Here is a 17,533-nt window from a genome sequence, read left to right as displayed (position 1 = left end):
TCATTTGGTAATTATTCTTTGATTATCTACCATGTACTTAGTGCTAGGTATTAGGAATACAGACGTGAAAAGACAGTCCCCACTCTAAAGTAGCTTTAGAGTTAAGTCAGGGACAGCCACTCGAATAAATACACGGGTTGCCATAGTTAGGTATGTATACAAATATACATTGAGAAAGGAGTACCTGAATCTCTCTGGGGGATGAAGACATACTGGGGAAGACGTCACTGAGGGTGTTTGAACTGGGCCATGAAGAATAAGTAGTAACAGTTTGCCAGAAACGCAGGTGTTGGGGAGGTGGGGTGGAGGGTGTAGCGGGGATAAGGTACCAATTATTTGTGTGATTGTTTTACATATTGAGGGCTCGGGAAATAGAATGTTCAAGGGTTTGTTTGTGTTTTTTTGTTGTTTTTTTCAAAATAGGAGTAGTTAAGTTCTCTTTGTTATAAAATTATTACCAATAACTTACCTGTTATCTTGCTTTTTGCTGATAAGTTTTTAAAAATCAGTTTGACCATATCAAAAAACTGAATACTTTATTGTTCTGGCTAAATGAATGACCAAAGGTTTGTCATCTACCTTGGAATAAAAGATCTTGCAATTCCATAATTCTAAGGACAATTCCCAAGTAGATTTCTCTGAGAAAGTTTGTCGTTTATATAAAACAGCTTTTTAAATCACCTAGAAGAGTGAGGAGTACTGATTTTTTTTTTTTACGTGAAATCATTATTAATCAGAAATTGAAGGGGCGTATTTTTACTTCAAAGAAAATGAAGAAGGTGAAGAATAGAGTTAATTTTACTGGTAGCTGTGAAATTCACTCACATTAAGTTTACATGAACCTGAAACTTAATAAGATATGGTTCAGAAAATGCTTACTCCTTCAGGTTGGGCATTGACTGGAGGTCTTTGTTGTACCTGCCTAGATTTTTAGAAGTAAAACAGCAGTTTTAGTCTTTGTATTTGTTTCTTTGGCCCTTTTCAGTATTATTTTCACTTTATTATGTAATTAGGACACTTTTTTAAAGGTTAACAATTTTAATAGGTCAAATTGGTTTGGTTGATGTTGCTTTCTATCCTTTAATAATTCCTTACTGCATGTTATTGCTAGTTAAATTTTTACTCACCCACTAAATCTACAGTTTGTTCATTTTATTCCTCATTTTTCTTTTTTTAGGACTCACTGTGTCTTCCAGTGTGAAAGCACCCCAGAGACCCACTATCCAAGTTTGACTGTAGCGTGGAGGCAGGGCAGGCAGCCCTGATCAAATATCTCCTACACAATTCATTTACTTCGTTCGAATGTTAGAACCACTTGTGATTATTTCTTTGTGTTTCTAATTTATTGTTTAAATTTATTTGTAACAAGTTAAAGGATAGTGGGTCTTTGTGTGGCTTTCCCTGATGATCACTTTGGCATCCTTTAGCATTTTTCTTCTTTTTTTATTTGGTAATTGTAGGTCATTAGCATGCATATTGAGTTTGCCTGTACATGGTGGGAATTCAAACACACAAAGACCCACTATTTGCACAGACTGTTCTAGTTTGGAATGGGCTGCCATGCTTTTCTAATGTTATTGCAAACTGCATACTCATTACAGAATTCAGATAAAATTTGCTTAAGTTTTGCTGTTATCTTTGATCTAATCCTAATCACAGTGAGCTCTTAGTTGGCTCAATATGTGATTTGCCCCCAAATATGCATTGTTTACTCTATTACTTTCTAATATGCCACTATGAGTAGATTTGTTTAAAGGCCAAGAGCTGGAAATAACCTTGTCTCTATTTTCTGTGTTTGTGGTGGTGGGAACTTTTCTTATCTCACAGAAAAGGAAAGTGTCCTACTCTGGTGGGTATTTGTCAGCAAGGGAAATGTTTAATTCATTTGACTGTCCAAGAAAGAGTACTCTACTATGGTAGTTCCCTTAGGATCTTTAAGTGCTCTCGGCTAGTGAAGATGCCGCGTTCTTTATTGGTGATCTAAAATGAATTTTTTTTTTTGAGGAATGAAAGGCTCCCATGGTTGACCATGAGATGTGAAACCTTCCCTTCCTTAGACAGAGTATTTACATCTATAATACATTTTAAAGTCAGAGTTCATATTACACTAATTTAGTCAGGTGACTACATGTCCCAGGTCACAAAAGGATAATGGTTGGCATTCCTTTTCACAGCTCACAAGGAATCCTTGTGAGTTTAAATGCCCCTGAAGCAGGAACACCAGCTGTAGTCGAGAATGAATTAGAGCAAAGGAAAGATGTGTGAGAGCTGGCATTCCTCTATGTCCACGAAGCTTCTTTGAGGCTAGAAGATTGATTTTACCACCCTGAGTTCTCTGGCTATTATCTGTTCTTCAATTACATTGACTGTTTTGGCATAGGATTTTACTTCTTTTCCTTGAATGGAAAACACTTTAAAGATAATAAACATCATTTTAAACTAGTAAATGAGAGTGTACTTAACTGAAGCAAAAAGGAGTTTTAAGAGACAGTATTAAACTATATTTGAAGAATCAATGAGAAGTTTATGCAATTGAAATGTTTACAAACTGCAGTGCAATCTACTGTTTATGAATGTCAAAGTATTATTATCAGGAACAGTGTACATACAATCACAGAGTCTTATTTCCTCACATAGTTCTTTCAGAAGAAATTTTTTGATACCTCCGATTTTAAGTTAGAGGCATATTTTGTGCAATATTTATGTTAATGTGCCTAAATGTTATGAATAAATTATTTCAGTCATACTTTGCCTAAATCTTAACTTTATAACTCTTGAGAAAGAATCAACAGTTTAGTTAAAACATCATGAAGTTCAAATGTCTGTATTCCAAAACGCTTCACATTATTGGGATGTATGGTGATACATATGTGTGCTTCCTGGGGTGGGAATTTCTAATTATTAGACCATCTCAATTTTTAGCATTTGACATCATCATGATACTTTAATAAAATATGACATCAGTAGGAAAGCAATAATATCATTTACAGGTGAAACAACAGATTTGCCTGCAGTCATTAGAGGAGACAGTGCTAAAATTATGTCCTTGTAAATTCAAATGAATCTTCTAATTTCTGTAGATTTCCTATTCTTGCCTTGTATTTTCTGAACTTTCTGCTTTTGCCCCTTTCAATTGAGTTCAGATTAAGTACAGATACTTTAAATCCATTTTAAACCCAGTGATTAGACAGCGAACCACTGTTAATTAGCCACATAATATTGCATAACATTTTTTTCTTTGTAATTTTGAATTTGGATTTATCTAATACACTGACAGATTATTTCAAAGGTATTTTTATAGTTGAAATGCTTCCCTTTTACACCGATAAATGTAAATTGTTAAGGATGACAATTTTTAGAGCTTAACATCTATAATCAATTTGAAAATAATGTGTTCATCAGGTACCTATGGATTAAAACACATACCAGCATATTTAAGCTGAATGTTGGTATGGAAAATAAATTTACTGTATTTACTGAAATACCACTCTTGGTGTAGGTATTTTGTCATATATTTGAGAGCTAAAAAGAGGAAATTGTATGACACATAATAACAAGTCTTTCGTAAAAATGCATGCAATCCTTTGCAATACCTCATATCCAGCCACGTGTTTGTTCTCTTCCTCATTCAGCATGAATGGCAGCTTTAAGTTTGCTTAGAAAACATTAGAACGAAGGACTATATCAGGAACTTAGAATTTTAAATGGGAGCAAAATTGATTAAATCTGAACCCTGTAGGAGGTAAAGAATCAAAATTCTTGTTGATTTAAAAATTGCAATATGTGTATAATCATTTTTAAAGCATGCGATTAAACCTGATGGGTTTTTCCAGCAATGAAAAAACTAGTTGTGAAACCAAAGCTGATTTTTAGAAAATTTGAAGTTTTAAACCAACCCTATCCATTGTCTAGTTTCTCTAAAACTTTATCTTAAAAATTCATTTTAAATAAAACAACTATTTAAAAAATTAAGTGCTATTTAAAAATTTTTAAATACAATATAATACTGATAGGTTAAAATAAAGAAACTGGGAGAAGTAGAGAAAGAGATGCCAATTCCAGTCCAAAGCTTTAATTGCCAAGTTTTCTTAGAATGAATTTTACAAAGTTATAAATTCTTGTGAATAGAATCTATAATGGAAATGCTGAGAGATTCTTGTCTAAAGTGGCATTATTAGATGCTGCTGTGATGTAATAAATTATTAAATTGTTGCAAAATGCTGTTTTTCGCCTTAAATTTTTATTTTGTGTGTCTTGAAAACTATAGTATTAAAGGTATTGAGTTTGTGCAACTGCTGGGCACGCTTGGCATGAGATAATTTGTTTTATTTTTACAAAATTGTAATATTAACTATGCAAGTGTGTTTATTAAAAGGACACAAAACTATATTATTTGTGTTGTGTATTTCTTTTGAAGCATCCTTTAAAACTTTTAATTGCTTTTATGTAGTTGTGGTTGGATGTCTTTGGACTGTCTCTTTTTCCTTAATCATAGTCTCTGGGTACAGGCCAGCAAATTGTTTTATATCACAGGAGCAAAAGAAAATTTCAAGTGGTCAAGATAGAGATAGTTTGTTCTGAGATAATCGTATGTATCTCAAAAGCAAGAGAAATTTTAGTTGTAATGAATTGTTGCTCTCAAAATAAAAGGATATGAGCTAATTATAATATGTAAACTCACAGAAATAAAATATAGAATATAGGTTACCAGGATATAGAATAAGTCTAAAGAATAAGGAGTAGTTGCTTATTGTGTGCAGAATGTTTAACTAGGTTGAACTTAAATGTTTGGAAATGGACAGAGGTGATGGTAGCACTTTATTGTGAGAATAATTAACAGTGCTGAATGGTGTGTGAATGTGGTGGAAAGGGGAAGCTTAGAGTCATGTACATCACCAGAAGGAAAGTCGGAGGCTAAAACCTGGGGATGTATAACACACTGCATCTTGTGGTGGGCAATGTCCATGATTAACCCTACAAATATAAAAAAGTTCTTTCATGAAACTAGAACAAATGTATGACACTATTACAAGGAGGTAATAATAGAGGGGCATATAGGAAAAAATGTACCTGTTGCAAACTATGGACTATGGTTAACAGTAATATTTTAGTACTCTTTCATCAATAGTAACAAATGTACCACACCAACGCTATGGGTCAATAATGGGGGAAAAGGAGTATGGGAGGATTTGAGTTTTCTTTTTTATTTTTATTTGTTTTCTGGAATAATGAAAATATTCTAAAATTGATCATGGAGTTTTATGCACAATTATGTGATGATAGGGTGAACCAATGATTGTATACTTAAGATGGTTTGTATGATATGTGAATATATCTCAATAAAACTGCATTTAAAAAAGAAAAAAGGTAGAAGAGGTGGGGGGAAGAGGAAAATACATCTAGGATAACAATGGACTACTATGTTATTTACAATTTTCCTCAAACCTTCTTCTAAAAAGATTGGAAGGAACTTACAAATTAACACTCATTGCGAGTGTAGACCAAAACTTTTTTAGTGCAAAATAAGTCCAAATAAAAGAAACTGCAGCGAATGCTTGGGGACACCAGAATTTAGCAAAATGTTACACTTAAGTAATTAAGTTGGTGGTTTTATAACTCCTTGGGTGAAAAGAAAAATACGGATCACAATCCAGCCCATGGGTCAAGGCCTAGCGTAACATTACAACTATCGAAAAAGGCTTTCCTCTATGGAAAGCCACTCAAGTAACATGTCTTGAGTATTTGCATAATGCCAAGCACGGTGCGAGGTGCTGGGGGTATGAAAATGAGTGAGGATCAAGTGGTCCTGGCCTTAAATAGGACATGACTCAGTGAGGGGATCAGGCCCATAAGTAGACAATTAAAAGAGCATGCTAAGTGCAGTGGTAGAAGTTCATTGGGCACTTAGAAGTACAGAGGAGGAATTCCTAATTTCAACCATAGATCGGTGAATTAGAGACTTCCTGGAGGAAGTGACTAACTCCTCCGTAACATAAGTAGGAAGATAAGTAGGAAGTGGTGAAGACTATGATAAGACAAGATACTGCATGGGTGGGGGGCAGATGTGATTATAAGCAATGCAGTATTGCTAGAGTGCATGTGAAAAGTCAGGAACAGTGAAAGATGAGACTTGAGAAACAGGCCAATGGCTAGATCAGAGATTATCTTGGCTGCACAATGGAATCACCTGTAAAAATGTAAAATATCCTGGGTCCTAATTAAAACAGTCTGAAGTACAGCCTAGCCATGGGGAGTTTCCCAAACTCCCTGATGATTCTGCTGTGCAGCCAAGGTGGAGAAAAAGGGTGATGAAAGAGAGTTAAGAATTGTTTCTGAGGGATAATTGGCAGGAGTTGGGGATTGAAGCAATGTGCTGACAAGCGGAAGACGTAAGTTTGACTCCCAAGTGTATAGCTTGGGTGACAGGATAGGATAATGGTGCCACCACTTGCAGTAAAGTGTCACAATTGGGGGAAGAAGATGAGTTTGGTTTTGACTACAGCGTATCTATGGGACTTTCAGGTAGGATTGTTCTTTAGGAAGTCATATTATATAATCAAGATACACAGCACCAGAATGTACGTGGACTGATGGAGTGAGATGTGTATTGGTACAGGTATACCTTAGAGATATTGTGGTTTCAGTTCCAGACCAGTGCAAAAAAAGCGAAGGTAACAATAAAGCAAGTCACAAGAATTTCTTGGTTTCCCAGTGTATATAAAAGTTATGTTTACACTATATTGTAGTCTATTAAGTGTGCAATTGCTTTATGTCTAAAAAAACAATGTACATACTTTAATTTAAAAATACTTTATTAAAGCTAAAAAATGCTAGCCATCTTCTGAGCCTTCAGCAAGTCATAGTCTTTTTGCTGGTGGAGGATCTTGCCTTGATTTGATGGCTGCTTACTGATCGGGGTGGTGGTTGCTGAAGGTTGGGGTGACTATGGCAATAAAATAATAAAATAAGACGACAATGAAGTTTGCCACATCGATTGACTCTTCCTTTCATAAAAAATTTCTCTGTAGCATGAGATGCTGTTTGATAGCATTTTACCTGTGGTAGAACTCTTTCAAAATTGGAGTCAATGCTCTCAAACCCTGCTTTGTCAACTAAATTGATACAATATCCCAAGTCCTTTCTTGTCATACCAACAGTGTTCATGGCATCTTCAAAAGGAATAGATTCCATCTCGATAAACTACTTTCTTTGCTCATCCATAAGAAGCAAATCCTTATCCAAGTTTTATCATGAGATTGCAGCAATTCAATCACTTCTTCAGGCTCCACTTCTAATTCTAATTCTCTTGCTGTTTCCACCCACATATATAGCAACTTCTTCCACTCCAGTTTTGAACCCCTTAAAGTCATCCATGAGGGTTGGAATCAACTTCTTCCAAACTCCCGTTAATGTTGATATTTTGACCTCCTCCCATGAATCATGAATCCTTTCCAGAAGGTTTTTAATTTACTTTGGAATAGCAACTGAGAAGGAAGAGCAGATCAATATAGTAAAGGTCGAGCCAGAGTTGATGATCATATATTTAATATGAAGGAAAGAATCTGCACAGATTGGTGATTTTTATCTTTAACAGTGCTCAGACACTTAGGTGTAGGAGTTTCAAATAATGAATCATAGTACTGATTCAAGGTTAGGGTTTTAGAGAGTGGGTACTGCAAAAGTGTGGAACAAGGGAACCATGGGTGCTGATGAAATTAGGTCATGTTATTAACTATGGAGTATGGGTTGAGTAGGGAAGAGGCTGAAAAACAGGAGAAAAATGAGTGATGTAGGAACTGGAAGCATCTTAGTTTGACGAACATGTGGAATACATGAAGGAGGCCTTAAGAGAGCATATGGTCAAAAAAATAAGAGGTAAAATGGAGTTTAAGATGTCAAAGGTGGAGAGTTAGGTAATAAGATTCCATGATATGGCCCTGAGAGATGTTGAGTAGAAGTCAAGGTCTCTGAAATTCAAGAAATCCTAGGAATTGCAAAACTGGGTTATTGGATTGGTATCCAAAAATGATTTTGGGTATTTTCAATTAATCAGGAGTTAAAAGGGAAGCGGACCGCCATGACTAGGTCCCAAGTTTTCACTGAAGGCAGACTAGGGGAACACTGCTAGAAGGAGAGAAGATGGGTGCATTGAAGGGTTGGTGGGTGGTATGAATGGACAACAACTGCCTAGGAATTTTAAAAAAAAAAGATGGTCTTTCTAGGAATGTAGAAGAGTAATGGCCTGAAAGTGTCAATGGGAAACCACAAAGATGCTGACTCCTTCCCTCTAGCCTCTTGGTTCTTGGCGGATTGGCAGGGAAGGGGGCTGAATAGCCTCCCCGAGGAAAGCAGTGGGGAGCCTGGTTTCAGCTGCACAGGAGTTAAGAGGTCATGATCTGTGAAGAGGTTGAGGATGTAGGGGAGTTTATTTACAAAGGAAAGAGCTTGGAAAAGGGGTTAATAGAAGGAAGAACCAAGGGGATAAGAATAGAGTCATAGCAGGTGCTGCCTTTTGATTGTGGATTGTAAGGATGAGAAGCAAAGCTGGACATGATTGGTCTCAAATATTCTAACTGGGTTACAAAATATTGTGGTGCCATTATGTGCTTAGGCCCAGAAAAGTATCTGGTATGATCCAAGGGACATGGCAGGAGTTGACATGAGGTTCCTGTCCTGGCTAAGAGCTGGCACACATTTGTGAAAACCCTGGTTAGGGGAGGGTTTATGCCTCAGCTCATGCAAATAAAGTTCATGCATGGTGTGGGCCTTGTTTGGGGTAAGGGATTCCTCAGTGTTTTCCATAGCCAGGAATTCCAAGAGGTTTATGGAGCAGCAGAGAGGGCCCTGTTCTGGGGAAGAGCCATTTTCCAGGCCTCAAAGCAGGGCTGACCACTTCCTCTGAATCCCTGTTTTACTTTGGGCTGCTTCTCAGATCTTGTTGCTTTCTGCTTTGTCTCGCTTGTCACCTTTCATCAGTTCCTTCAAATTAAGCCTGCTTAGTTGCTTTGTTGTCTTCTGTGCAAAGTACTTGGGCCATATAAGAGGACAGCGTCTGATTATTTATGCACATGATGAATGTGGCCTAAATCCTCTAATGAGTGCTTGTTGCTAAAGATGTTCAGCCTTGACTCATATTGGAGCCTTCAGCATTTCATGGCAGACACATGGGAGACAAGGGCAAAATTCTGGGGAGGAATTTGGCAACAGAGAAGTAACGAGACTTTTCTAAGAAAGGAAACGGGAGAAGCCTGAGTGCTTGGCTCTGACTGTGGAAAAACATTTTTAAAAGGTAAGAGAACAGACTGATGCCAAAACTTGAAAAGGGAAAGCTACTCCAAAGTAATGGTTAACACTTTTTTAACGGTAATAATAGTAATAACTAAAGTTTATTCTTTTTAGTACAGGGTACTTTCCTAAGGTCCTTGAATGTATTTTAACTCATTTTTATTTTCTTTTTACAGATAAAGACATTAAAACAGAAAGGTTAAATAACTTGTCCAAGGTGGCACAGCTAGTGAGTGGTAGAGTTGGGTTCAAACCCAAGTGGTCTGACTCCAGAGTCCATGCTCTTAACCTCTCTACACTACTGTGTGTAGATGCTATAAATTGGAGTATAGGATATGTGGTATTTTATGACTGGCTTCTTTGACTCAGCATAATGTTTTCAAGGTTCAATCTTATAGCATGTATCAATACTCAATTCCTTTTGTGGCTGCATAATATTCCATTGCATATATACATATATATAAATATATATATACACACACACACACATATATATACTGCATTGTATTATCCATTCATCAGTGGATGGACATTGAGTTGTTTCCCCTTTTGGCTATCATGAAAAATACTGCTATAAATATTCATGCACGAGTTTTTACGTGAACATGTTTTCATTCCTCTTGGTTATATACATAGGAGTAGAATTGCTGGGTCAAATGGTAATTCTGTGTTCAACTTCTTAAGGAACTGTCAGACTGTTTTCCAAGCAGTTCCACCATTTTACATTCCCTCCAGCAATGTATGAGGGTTCTGATTTCTCCACATCTTTGCCAACCCTTGTTATTATCTGACATTTTGATTATCATCATCCTAAGTGGGTGCGAAGTTAGCCTCTCATTGTGGTTTTGATTTGCATTTCCCTGAAGACTAATGATGTTAAGTACCTTTTCATGTGTTGTGTTTTTTTTTTGGCCATCTTTTATGCTTTCTTTGGAGAAATGTCTATTCAGATCCTTTGCCCATTTTAAAAATTGGGTTGTCTTCATAATCCCATTTTAAACTTTTTTTTAAAACAAGAATAGCAAATTATGAAAAATGTACCAAAGAGAGATATTTTAATGCTGTTGTCAGAAGACCAAATCACAGTCTTTCAAAGAGTGGTAAAATGAGTGTAGTGGGAGGTGTAGTGGGGGGTTACTTTGAATCCTGGCTCTACCACCCCCACACCCTTACCCTTACCTCACCCCAAGCCTTAGCCTTGTCCACCCAATGAGGATAGTAAAAGCTACATTGCAGAGGAGACTAAAGGGATTTTTGAAGCACACCTCAGTGTCTGACACATAATAAATACTAGAAATAACAGCTAACATTTAGTAAGCATTTTCTGTGTGCCAAGGGATGAACTAAGCCTTTTGCTTGTGGGGCAGGGGGGTATGTTAATAAGTGGTGGAGTTGGAACTCAGGTCCAGATTTGACTCCAAAGCTTGTGCTCTTAACCTTCCCCCAGGGTTGCTTTCCATTAATTGAGAACTGCCATTATTCCAAACCACAAAAGTAGAACAGTTATCACTTAATTCCAAGATATAGGTGAAAAGAAGCTAAAGAGAATTAACTGCTTTAAATGAATCCAGGGAGGCGGGGCAAGATGGCAGACTGGTGAGCTGTATGTTTTAGTTACTCCTCCAGGAAAGTAGGTAAAAAGCCAGGAACTGCGTGGACTGGACACCACAGAGCAATCTGTCTTTGGGCATACTTCATACAACACTCATGAAAACGTGGAACTGCTGAGATCAGCGAAATCTGTAAGTTTTTGCGGCCAGGGGACCCGCGCCCCTCCCTGCCAGGCTCAGTCCCGGGGGAGGAGGGGCTGTCAGCTCCAGGAAGGAGAAGGGAGAATTGCAGTGGCTGCTCTTACCGGAAACTCATTCTACTGATTCAAACTCCAACCATAGATAGACTGAGGCCAGACACCAGAGACTCTGAGAGCAGCCAGCCCAGCAGAGAGGAGACAGGCATAGAAAAAAAACAACACGAAAAACTCCAAAATAAAAGCAGAGGATTTTTGGAGTTCTGGTGAACACAGAAAGGGGAAGGGCGGAGATCAGGCCTTGAGGCGCATATGCAAATCCCGAAGCAAGGCTGATCTCTCTGCCCTGGGCACTTTTCCTTAATGGCCCTGGTTGCTTTGTCTATTAGCATTTCAATAACCCATTATATCTCTGAGGAGGGCCGTTTTTTTTTTTTTTTTTTTTTAAATCCTTTTTGCTTTTTCTAAAACAATTACTCTAAGAAGCTCAATACAGAAAGCTTCAAAGAATTGAAATTTGGGCACGTCAAGTCAAGAGCAGAACTAAGAGAGCTCTGAGACAAAAGGCAATAATCCAGTGGCTGAGAAAATTCACTAAACAACACAACTTCCCAAGAAAAGGGGGGTGTCCGCTCACAGCCACCATCCTGGTGGACAGGAAACACTCCTGCCCATCGCCAGCCCCATAGCCCAGAGCTGCCCCAGACAACCCAGTGTGACGGAAGTGCTTCAAATAACAGGCACACACCACAAAACTGGGCGTGGACATTAGCCTTCCCTGCAACCTCAGCTGAATGTCCCAGAGCTGGGAAGGGGGAGCAGTGTGAATTAACAGAGCCCCATTCAGCCATCATTTGAGCAGACTGGGAGCCTCCCAACACAGCCCAGCAGCCCAGAACTGCCCTGGGGGGACGGCACTCACCTGCGACATAGCACAGTCATCCCTCAACAGAGGACCCGGGGTGCACAGCCTGGAAGAGGGGCCCACTTGCAAGTCTCAGGAGCCATACGCCAATACCAAAGACTTGTGGGTCAGTGGCAGAGACAAACTGTGGCAGGACTGAACTGAAGGATTAGACTATTGCAGTAGCTTTAAAACTCTAGGATCATCAGGGAGATTTGATTGTTAGGGCCACCCCCCCTCCCCGACTGCCCAGAAACACGCCCCACATACAGGGCAGGCAACACCAACTACACACGCAAGCTTGGGACACCAATTGGGCCCCACAAGACTCACTCCCCCACTCACCAAAAAGGCTAAGCAGGGGAGATCTGGCTTGTGGAGAACAGGTGGCTCGTGGACGCCACCTGCTGGTTAGTTAGAGAAAGTGTACTCCACGAAGCTGTAGATCTGATAAATTAGAGATAAGGACTTCAACTGGTCTACAAACCCTAAAAGAACCCTATCAAGGTCAGCAAATGCCACGAGGCCAAAAACAACAGAAAATTATAAAGCATATGAAAAAACCAGACGATATGGATAACCCAAGCCCAAGCACCCAAATCAAAAGACCAGAAGAGACACACCTAGAGCAGCTACTCAAAGAACTAAAGATGAACAATGAGACCCTAGTACGGGATATGAAGGAAATCAAGAAGACCCTAGAAGAGCATAAAGAAGACATTGCAAGACTAAATAAAAAAATGGATGATCTTATGGAAATTAAAGAAACTGTTGACCAAATTAAAAAGATTCTGGACACTCATAGTACAAGACTAGAGGAAGTTGAACAACGAATCAGTGACCTGGAAGATGACAGAATGGAAAATGAAAACATAAAAGAAAGAATGGGGAAAAAAATTGAAAAACTCGAAATGGACCTCAGGGATATGATAGATAATATGAAACGTCCGAATATAAGACTCATTGGTGTCCCAGAAGGGGAAGAAAAGGGTAAAGGTCTAGGAAGAGTATTCAAAGAAATTGTTGGGGAAAACTTCCCAAATCTTCTAAACAACATAAATACACAAATCATAAATGCTCAGCGAACTCCAAATAGAATAAATCCAAAAAAACCCACTCCGAGACATATACTGATCACACTGTCAAACATAGAAGAGAAGGAGCAAGTTCTGAAAGCAGCAAGAGAAAAGCAATTCACCACATACAAAGGAAACAGCATAAGACTAAGTAGTGACTACTCAGCAGCCACCATGGAGGCGAGAAGGCAGTGGCACGATATATTTAAAATTCTGAGTGAGGGGAATTTCCAGCCAAGAATACTTTATCCAGCAAAGCTCTCCTTCAAATTTGAGGGAGAGCTTAAATTTTTCACAGACAAAGAAATGCTGAGAGAATTTGCTAACAAGAGACCTGCCCTACTGGAGATACTAAAGGGAGCCCTACAGACAGAGAAACAAAGACAGGACAGAGAGACTTGGAGAAAGGTTCAGTACTAAAGAGATTCGGTATGGGTACAATAAAGGATATTAATAGAGAGAGGGAAAAATATGGCAAACATAATCCAAAGGATAAGATGGCCGATTCAAGAAATGCCTTCACGGTTTTAACGTTGAATGTAAATGGATTAAACTCCCCAATTAAAAGATATAGATTCGCAGAATGGATCAAAAAAAATGAACCATCAATATGTTGCATACAAGAGACTCATCTTAGACACAGGGACACAAAGAAACTGAAAGTGAAAGGATGGAAAAAAATATTTCATGCAAGCTACAGCCAAAAGAAAGCAGGTGTAGCAATATTAATCTCAGATAAAATAGACTTCAAATGCAGGGATGTTTTGAGAGACAAAGAAGGCCACTACATACTAATAAAAGGGGCAATTCAGCAAGAAGAAATAACAATCGTAAATGTCTATGCACCCAATCAAGGTGCCACAAAATACATGAGAGAAACATTGGCAAAACTAAAGGAAGCAATAGATGTTTCCACAATAATTGTGGGAGACTTCAACACATCACTCTCTCCTATAGATAGATCAACCAGACAGAAGACCAATAAGGAAATTGAAAACCTAAACAATCTGATAAATGAATTAGATTTAACAGACATCTACAGGACATTACATCCCAAATCAACAGGATACACATACTTTTCTAGTGCTCACGGAACTTTCTCCAGAATAGATCATATGCTGGGACATAAAACAAGCCTCAATAAATTTAAAAAGATTGAAATTATTCAAAGCACATTCTCTGACCACAATGGAATACAATTAGAAGTCAATAACCATCAGAGACTTAGAAAATTCACAAATACCTGGAGGTTAAACAACACACTCCTAAACAATCAGTGGGTTAAAGAAGAAATAGCAAGAGAAATTGCTAAATATATAGAGACGAATGAAAATGAGAACACAACATACCAAAACCTATGGGATGCAGCAAAAGCAGTGCTAAGGGGAAAATTTATAGCACTAAACGCATATATTAAAAAGGAAGAAAGAGCCAAAATCAAAGAACTAATGGATCAACTGAAGAAGCTAGAAAATGAACAGCAAACCAATCCTAAACCAAGTACAAGAAAAGAAATAACAAGGATTAAAGCAGAAATAAATGACATAGAGAACAAAAAAACAATAGAAAGGATAAATATCACCAAAAGTTGGTTCTTTGAGAAGATCAACAAGATTGACAAGCCCCTAGCTAGACTGACAAAATCAAAAAGAGAGAAGACCCATATAAACAAAATAATGAATGAAAAAGGTGACATAACTGCAGATCCTGAAGAAATTAAAAAAATTATAAGAGGATATTATGAACAACTGTATGGCAACAAACTGGATAATGTAGAAGAAATGGACAATTTCCTGGAAACATATGAACAACCTAGACTGACCAGAGAAGAAATAGAAGACCTCAACCAACCCATCACAAGCAAAGAGATCCAATCAGTCATCAAAAATCTTCCCACAAATAAATGCCCAGGGCCAGATGGCTTCACAGGGGAATTCTACCAAACTTTCCAGAAAGAACTGACACCAATCTTACTCAAACTCTTTCAAAACATTGAAAAAAAATAAATGAATCCAGGCTGGGTCAAGTTATATCTCAGGATACTGGGGGAACTGCCTTTCTGACCCTTGTGCCACCAGTGATCATCTTTTAGCCTCCATGAACTCAGAGGCAGGCAGTGCTATCTAACTGTTATGTCCTGAACTCAGCCGTTTGTGACAAAGTCTCCAATTATGTAGTCAGAAACAAGTTGAAAATATGGACTATATGCTTATACCATCGGGAAAGACCAGGCTATTCAATAATACAGAAAAAAAAAAATAGATGTGAATATGAAAACCCTTTTGCCCCAGGCCAGCTCTGTAGGAATTGGCACACTACTACAATATGCTGCAGTACTTGCAACAGGCCATTTGAAATTGCTATTAGATACAAGGTCTTGTTGCATGTGCAACAGAGTAGAGGGTACATAAGGGGCCATTCACATCATTTAGATTTTAAAAGAGTTAAAGGATGGTGTACTATTAAGAACAGACAAGATATTGAGGGTGATCTTCATGATATGGGAATGTTCAAGTGTGACTATGGCTTGTTAATTTTCTTTTGGAATGGTAGGAGTATATTGGAAGGAATGAAGTTATTTCAGGATATTTGTTTTTCCAATTGCTTTGCTTTATTTTGTTTGGAAATTTTTTTTATTTGATAAATAAATAATTTTAAAATAAGACACAGGATGACAAAATTGTTCTCAAATTGTTTCAGAAAATGAAATCACAAATTTCTGGGGCTTTTTGGTAGAAGCGTGTTGCCTGGCACATAGTTGTTAATAAATATTTGACAAATGAATGAAAGGCTATTCTTTTACAAAATAAGGTATCAGTAGTTTTTTTTTTTTTTTTTTTAAATTCAATTTTATTGAGATGTATTCACATACCATACAATCATCCATGGTGTACAGTCAACTGTTCTCAGTATGATCATATAGCTGTACATTCATCACCCCAATCTATTTTTTTTTTAATTTTTTTTAATCATCATTTTATTGAGATATATTCACATACCACGCAGTCATACAAAACAAATCAAACTTTCGATTGTTTACAGTACCATTACATAGTTGTACATTCATCACCTAAATCAATCCCTGACACCTTCATTAGCACACACACAAAAATAACAAGAATAATAATTAGAGTGAAAAAGAGCAATTGAAGTAAAAAGAACACTGGGTACCTTTGTCTGTTTGTTTCCTTCCCCTACTTTTCTACACATCCATCCATAAACTAGACAAAGTGGAGTTTGGTCCTTATGGCTTTCCCAATCCCATTGTCACCCCTCATAAGCTACATTTTTATACAACTGTCTTCGAGATTCATGGGTTTCAGTAGTTTTTTAAGGCCCTGATAAAATTTTAGCATCAAAGGGAGCCTTCAGAAAGTACAGTTTTGTCTTCTGGATTTACTGTTAAAATCTCATCTTTTCACTAAGTTTAAAGACAGTGAGGCTGAGAACCATTACATAATACTCTTGTTGCTTAATTTGGACACACAGAGAATATCGTTCAATGGTGATACTGTCCTCAGAAAGGGCAGGGACTTTTCTGGGACTTTATGACAAAATCGAACAAGGCCTCTTTGTATTTAATCATCACAAGTTGTCTCTTGTCTGCCACCTTTTGGAATCTCCCCAGATTTCTTTCCTCACCTTTCTTAAGTGTCTCTCGTTTGCTTTTTGTTCTTGCTTCTATTGTAATTTAGACCGCTGGTTCCCAACCATCTTGAGACCCAGAGTTTTCATAACAATTATTTATGGCTTGTCTCCCAGTCTCCATGTACTCCCACAATTTGGGGGTCTTGTGGCCCAGTCACCACTAATTATTCCTCTGGGAACTTTTGACCTGACACATTTTTCTTACTTTCCCATTCCTCCTAGCCACCAGAAAGAATCTATTTGCCAGGAATTTTTCATCATTTTCTCTGACCACTTATATTTAAGGTTGATGTGCTGCCTCTTGCAGCTCAGAGTTAATCTTCATGTCACGTTCCATAAATATTTTTGAAGACTGTATGTCATGGTCAGATTATGGATATATTTTGAAGATAGAGCTAACACATGGATTGCTGTTGAAGATACAAAAAAGAAGAAAAAAGGTGTCGAGGATGTCTCCAAGGATCTTGGCCTGAGCAACCAGAAAGATGGAATTGCCATTAACTGAGGTGGCAGATAATGCAGGAGGAAGATAATAAGGAGTTTTGTTTAACCTATACATGTCTTTTTAACATCCAGGTGGAGCCACTGAGTAGGCAGTAGAATAGACATGAAAGAGTTTAGAGATGTTTCAGGCTGGAGGATAAATTTGGGAGTGCACCAATGCATAAATGATATTGGAAACCATGAGCCTTGGCAAGATCACTAAGGCTGTGAATGCAGAGAGAAGAGTTCCAATAACCAAACCTTGGACAATCCAACATTAAGAGTCTGGGAAGTTGAGGAGGAACCAGAAAAGGAGACTGAAAAGGACTGGTCAGTGAAGTGGGAGGACATGAGGCGGTGCCCTGGAAGTCAAAAGAAGAAGTATTTTAA

The 17,533-nt window shown here is 37.8% G+C and overlaps 1 protein-coding gene across 3 annotated transcripts in view; it reads left to right on the top strand.

The window, feature by feature from the left end:
* Window positions 1–17,533, top strand: part of ITSN2 (intersectin 2) — a 202,150-nt gene that overhangs the window by 156,926 nt on the left and 27,691 nt on the right. Inside the window, exon 30 of one of the 3 annotated variants that reach the window (XM_037813291.1) lies at window positions 1,178–4,387. The exons of the other annotated variants lie outside the window; for them this stretch is intronic. Coding sequence (XP_037669219.1) covers window positions 1,178–1,179 — 2 coding nt within the window. The 3' untranslated portion in view covers window positions 1,180–4,387. Of the gene's footprint in view, window positions 1–1,177; window positions 4,388–17,533 lie in introns of those variants that run through there. 3 annotated transcript variants of the gene reach the window in all.

The sequence above is a fragment of the Choloepus didactylus genome, chromosome 20 (genome assembly GCF_015220235.1).
Source record: "Choloepus didactylus isolate mChoDid1 chromosome 20, mChoDid1.pri, whole genome shotgun sequence".
Taxonomy (NCBI): Eukaryota; Metazoa; Chordata; class Mammalia; order Pilosa; family Megalonychidae; genus Choloepus; species Choloepus didactylus.
This window is presented reverse-complemented; position numbering and strand designations above follow the sequence as displayed.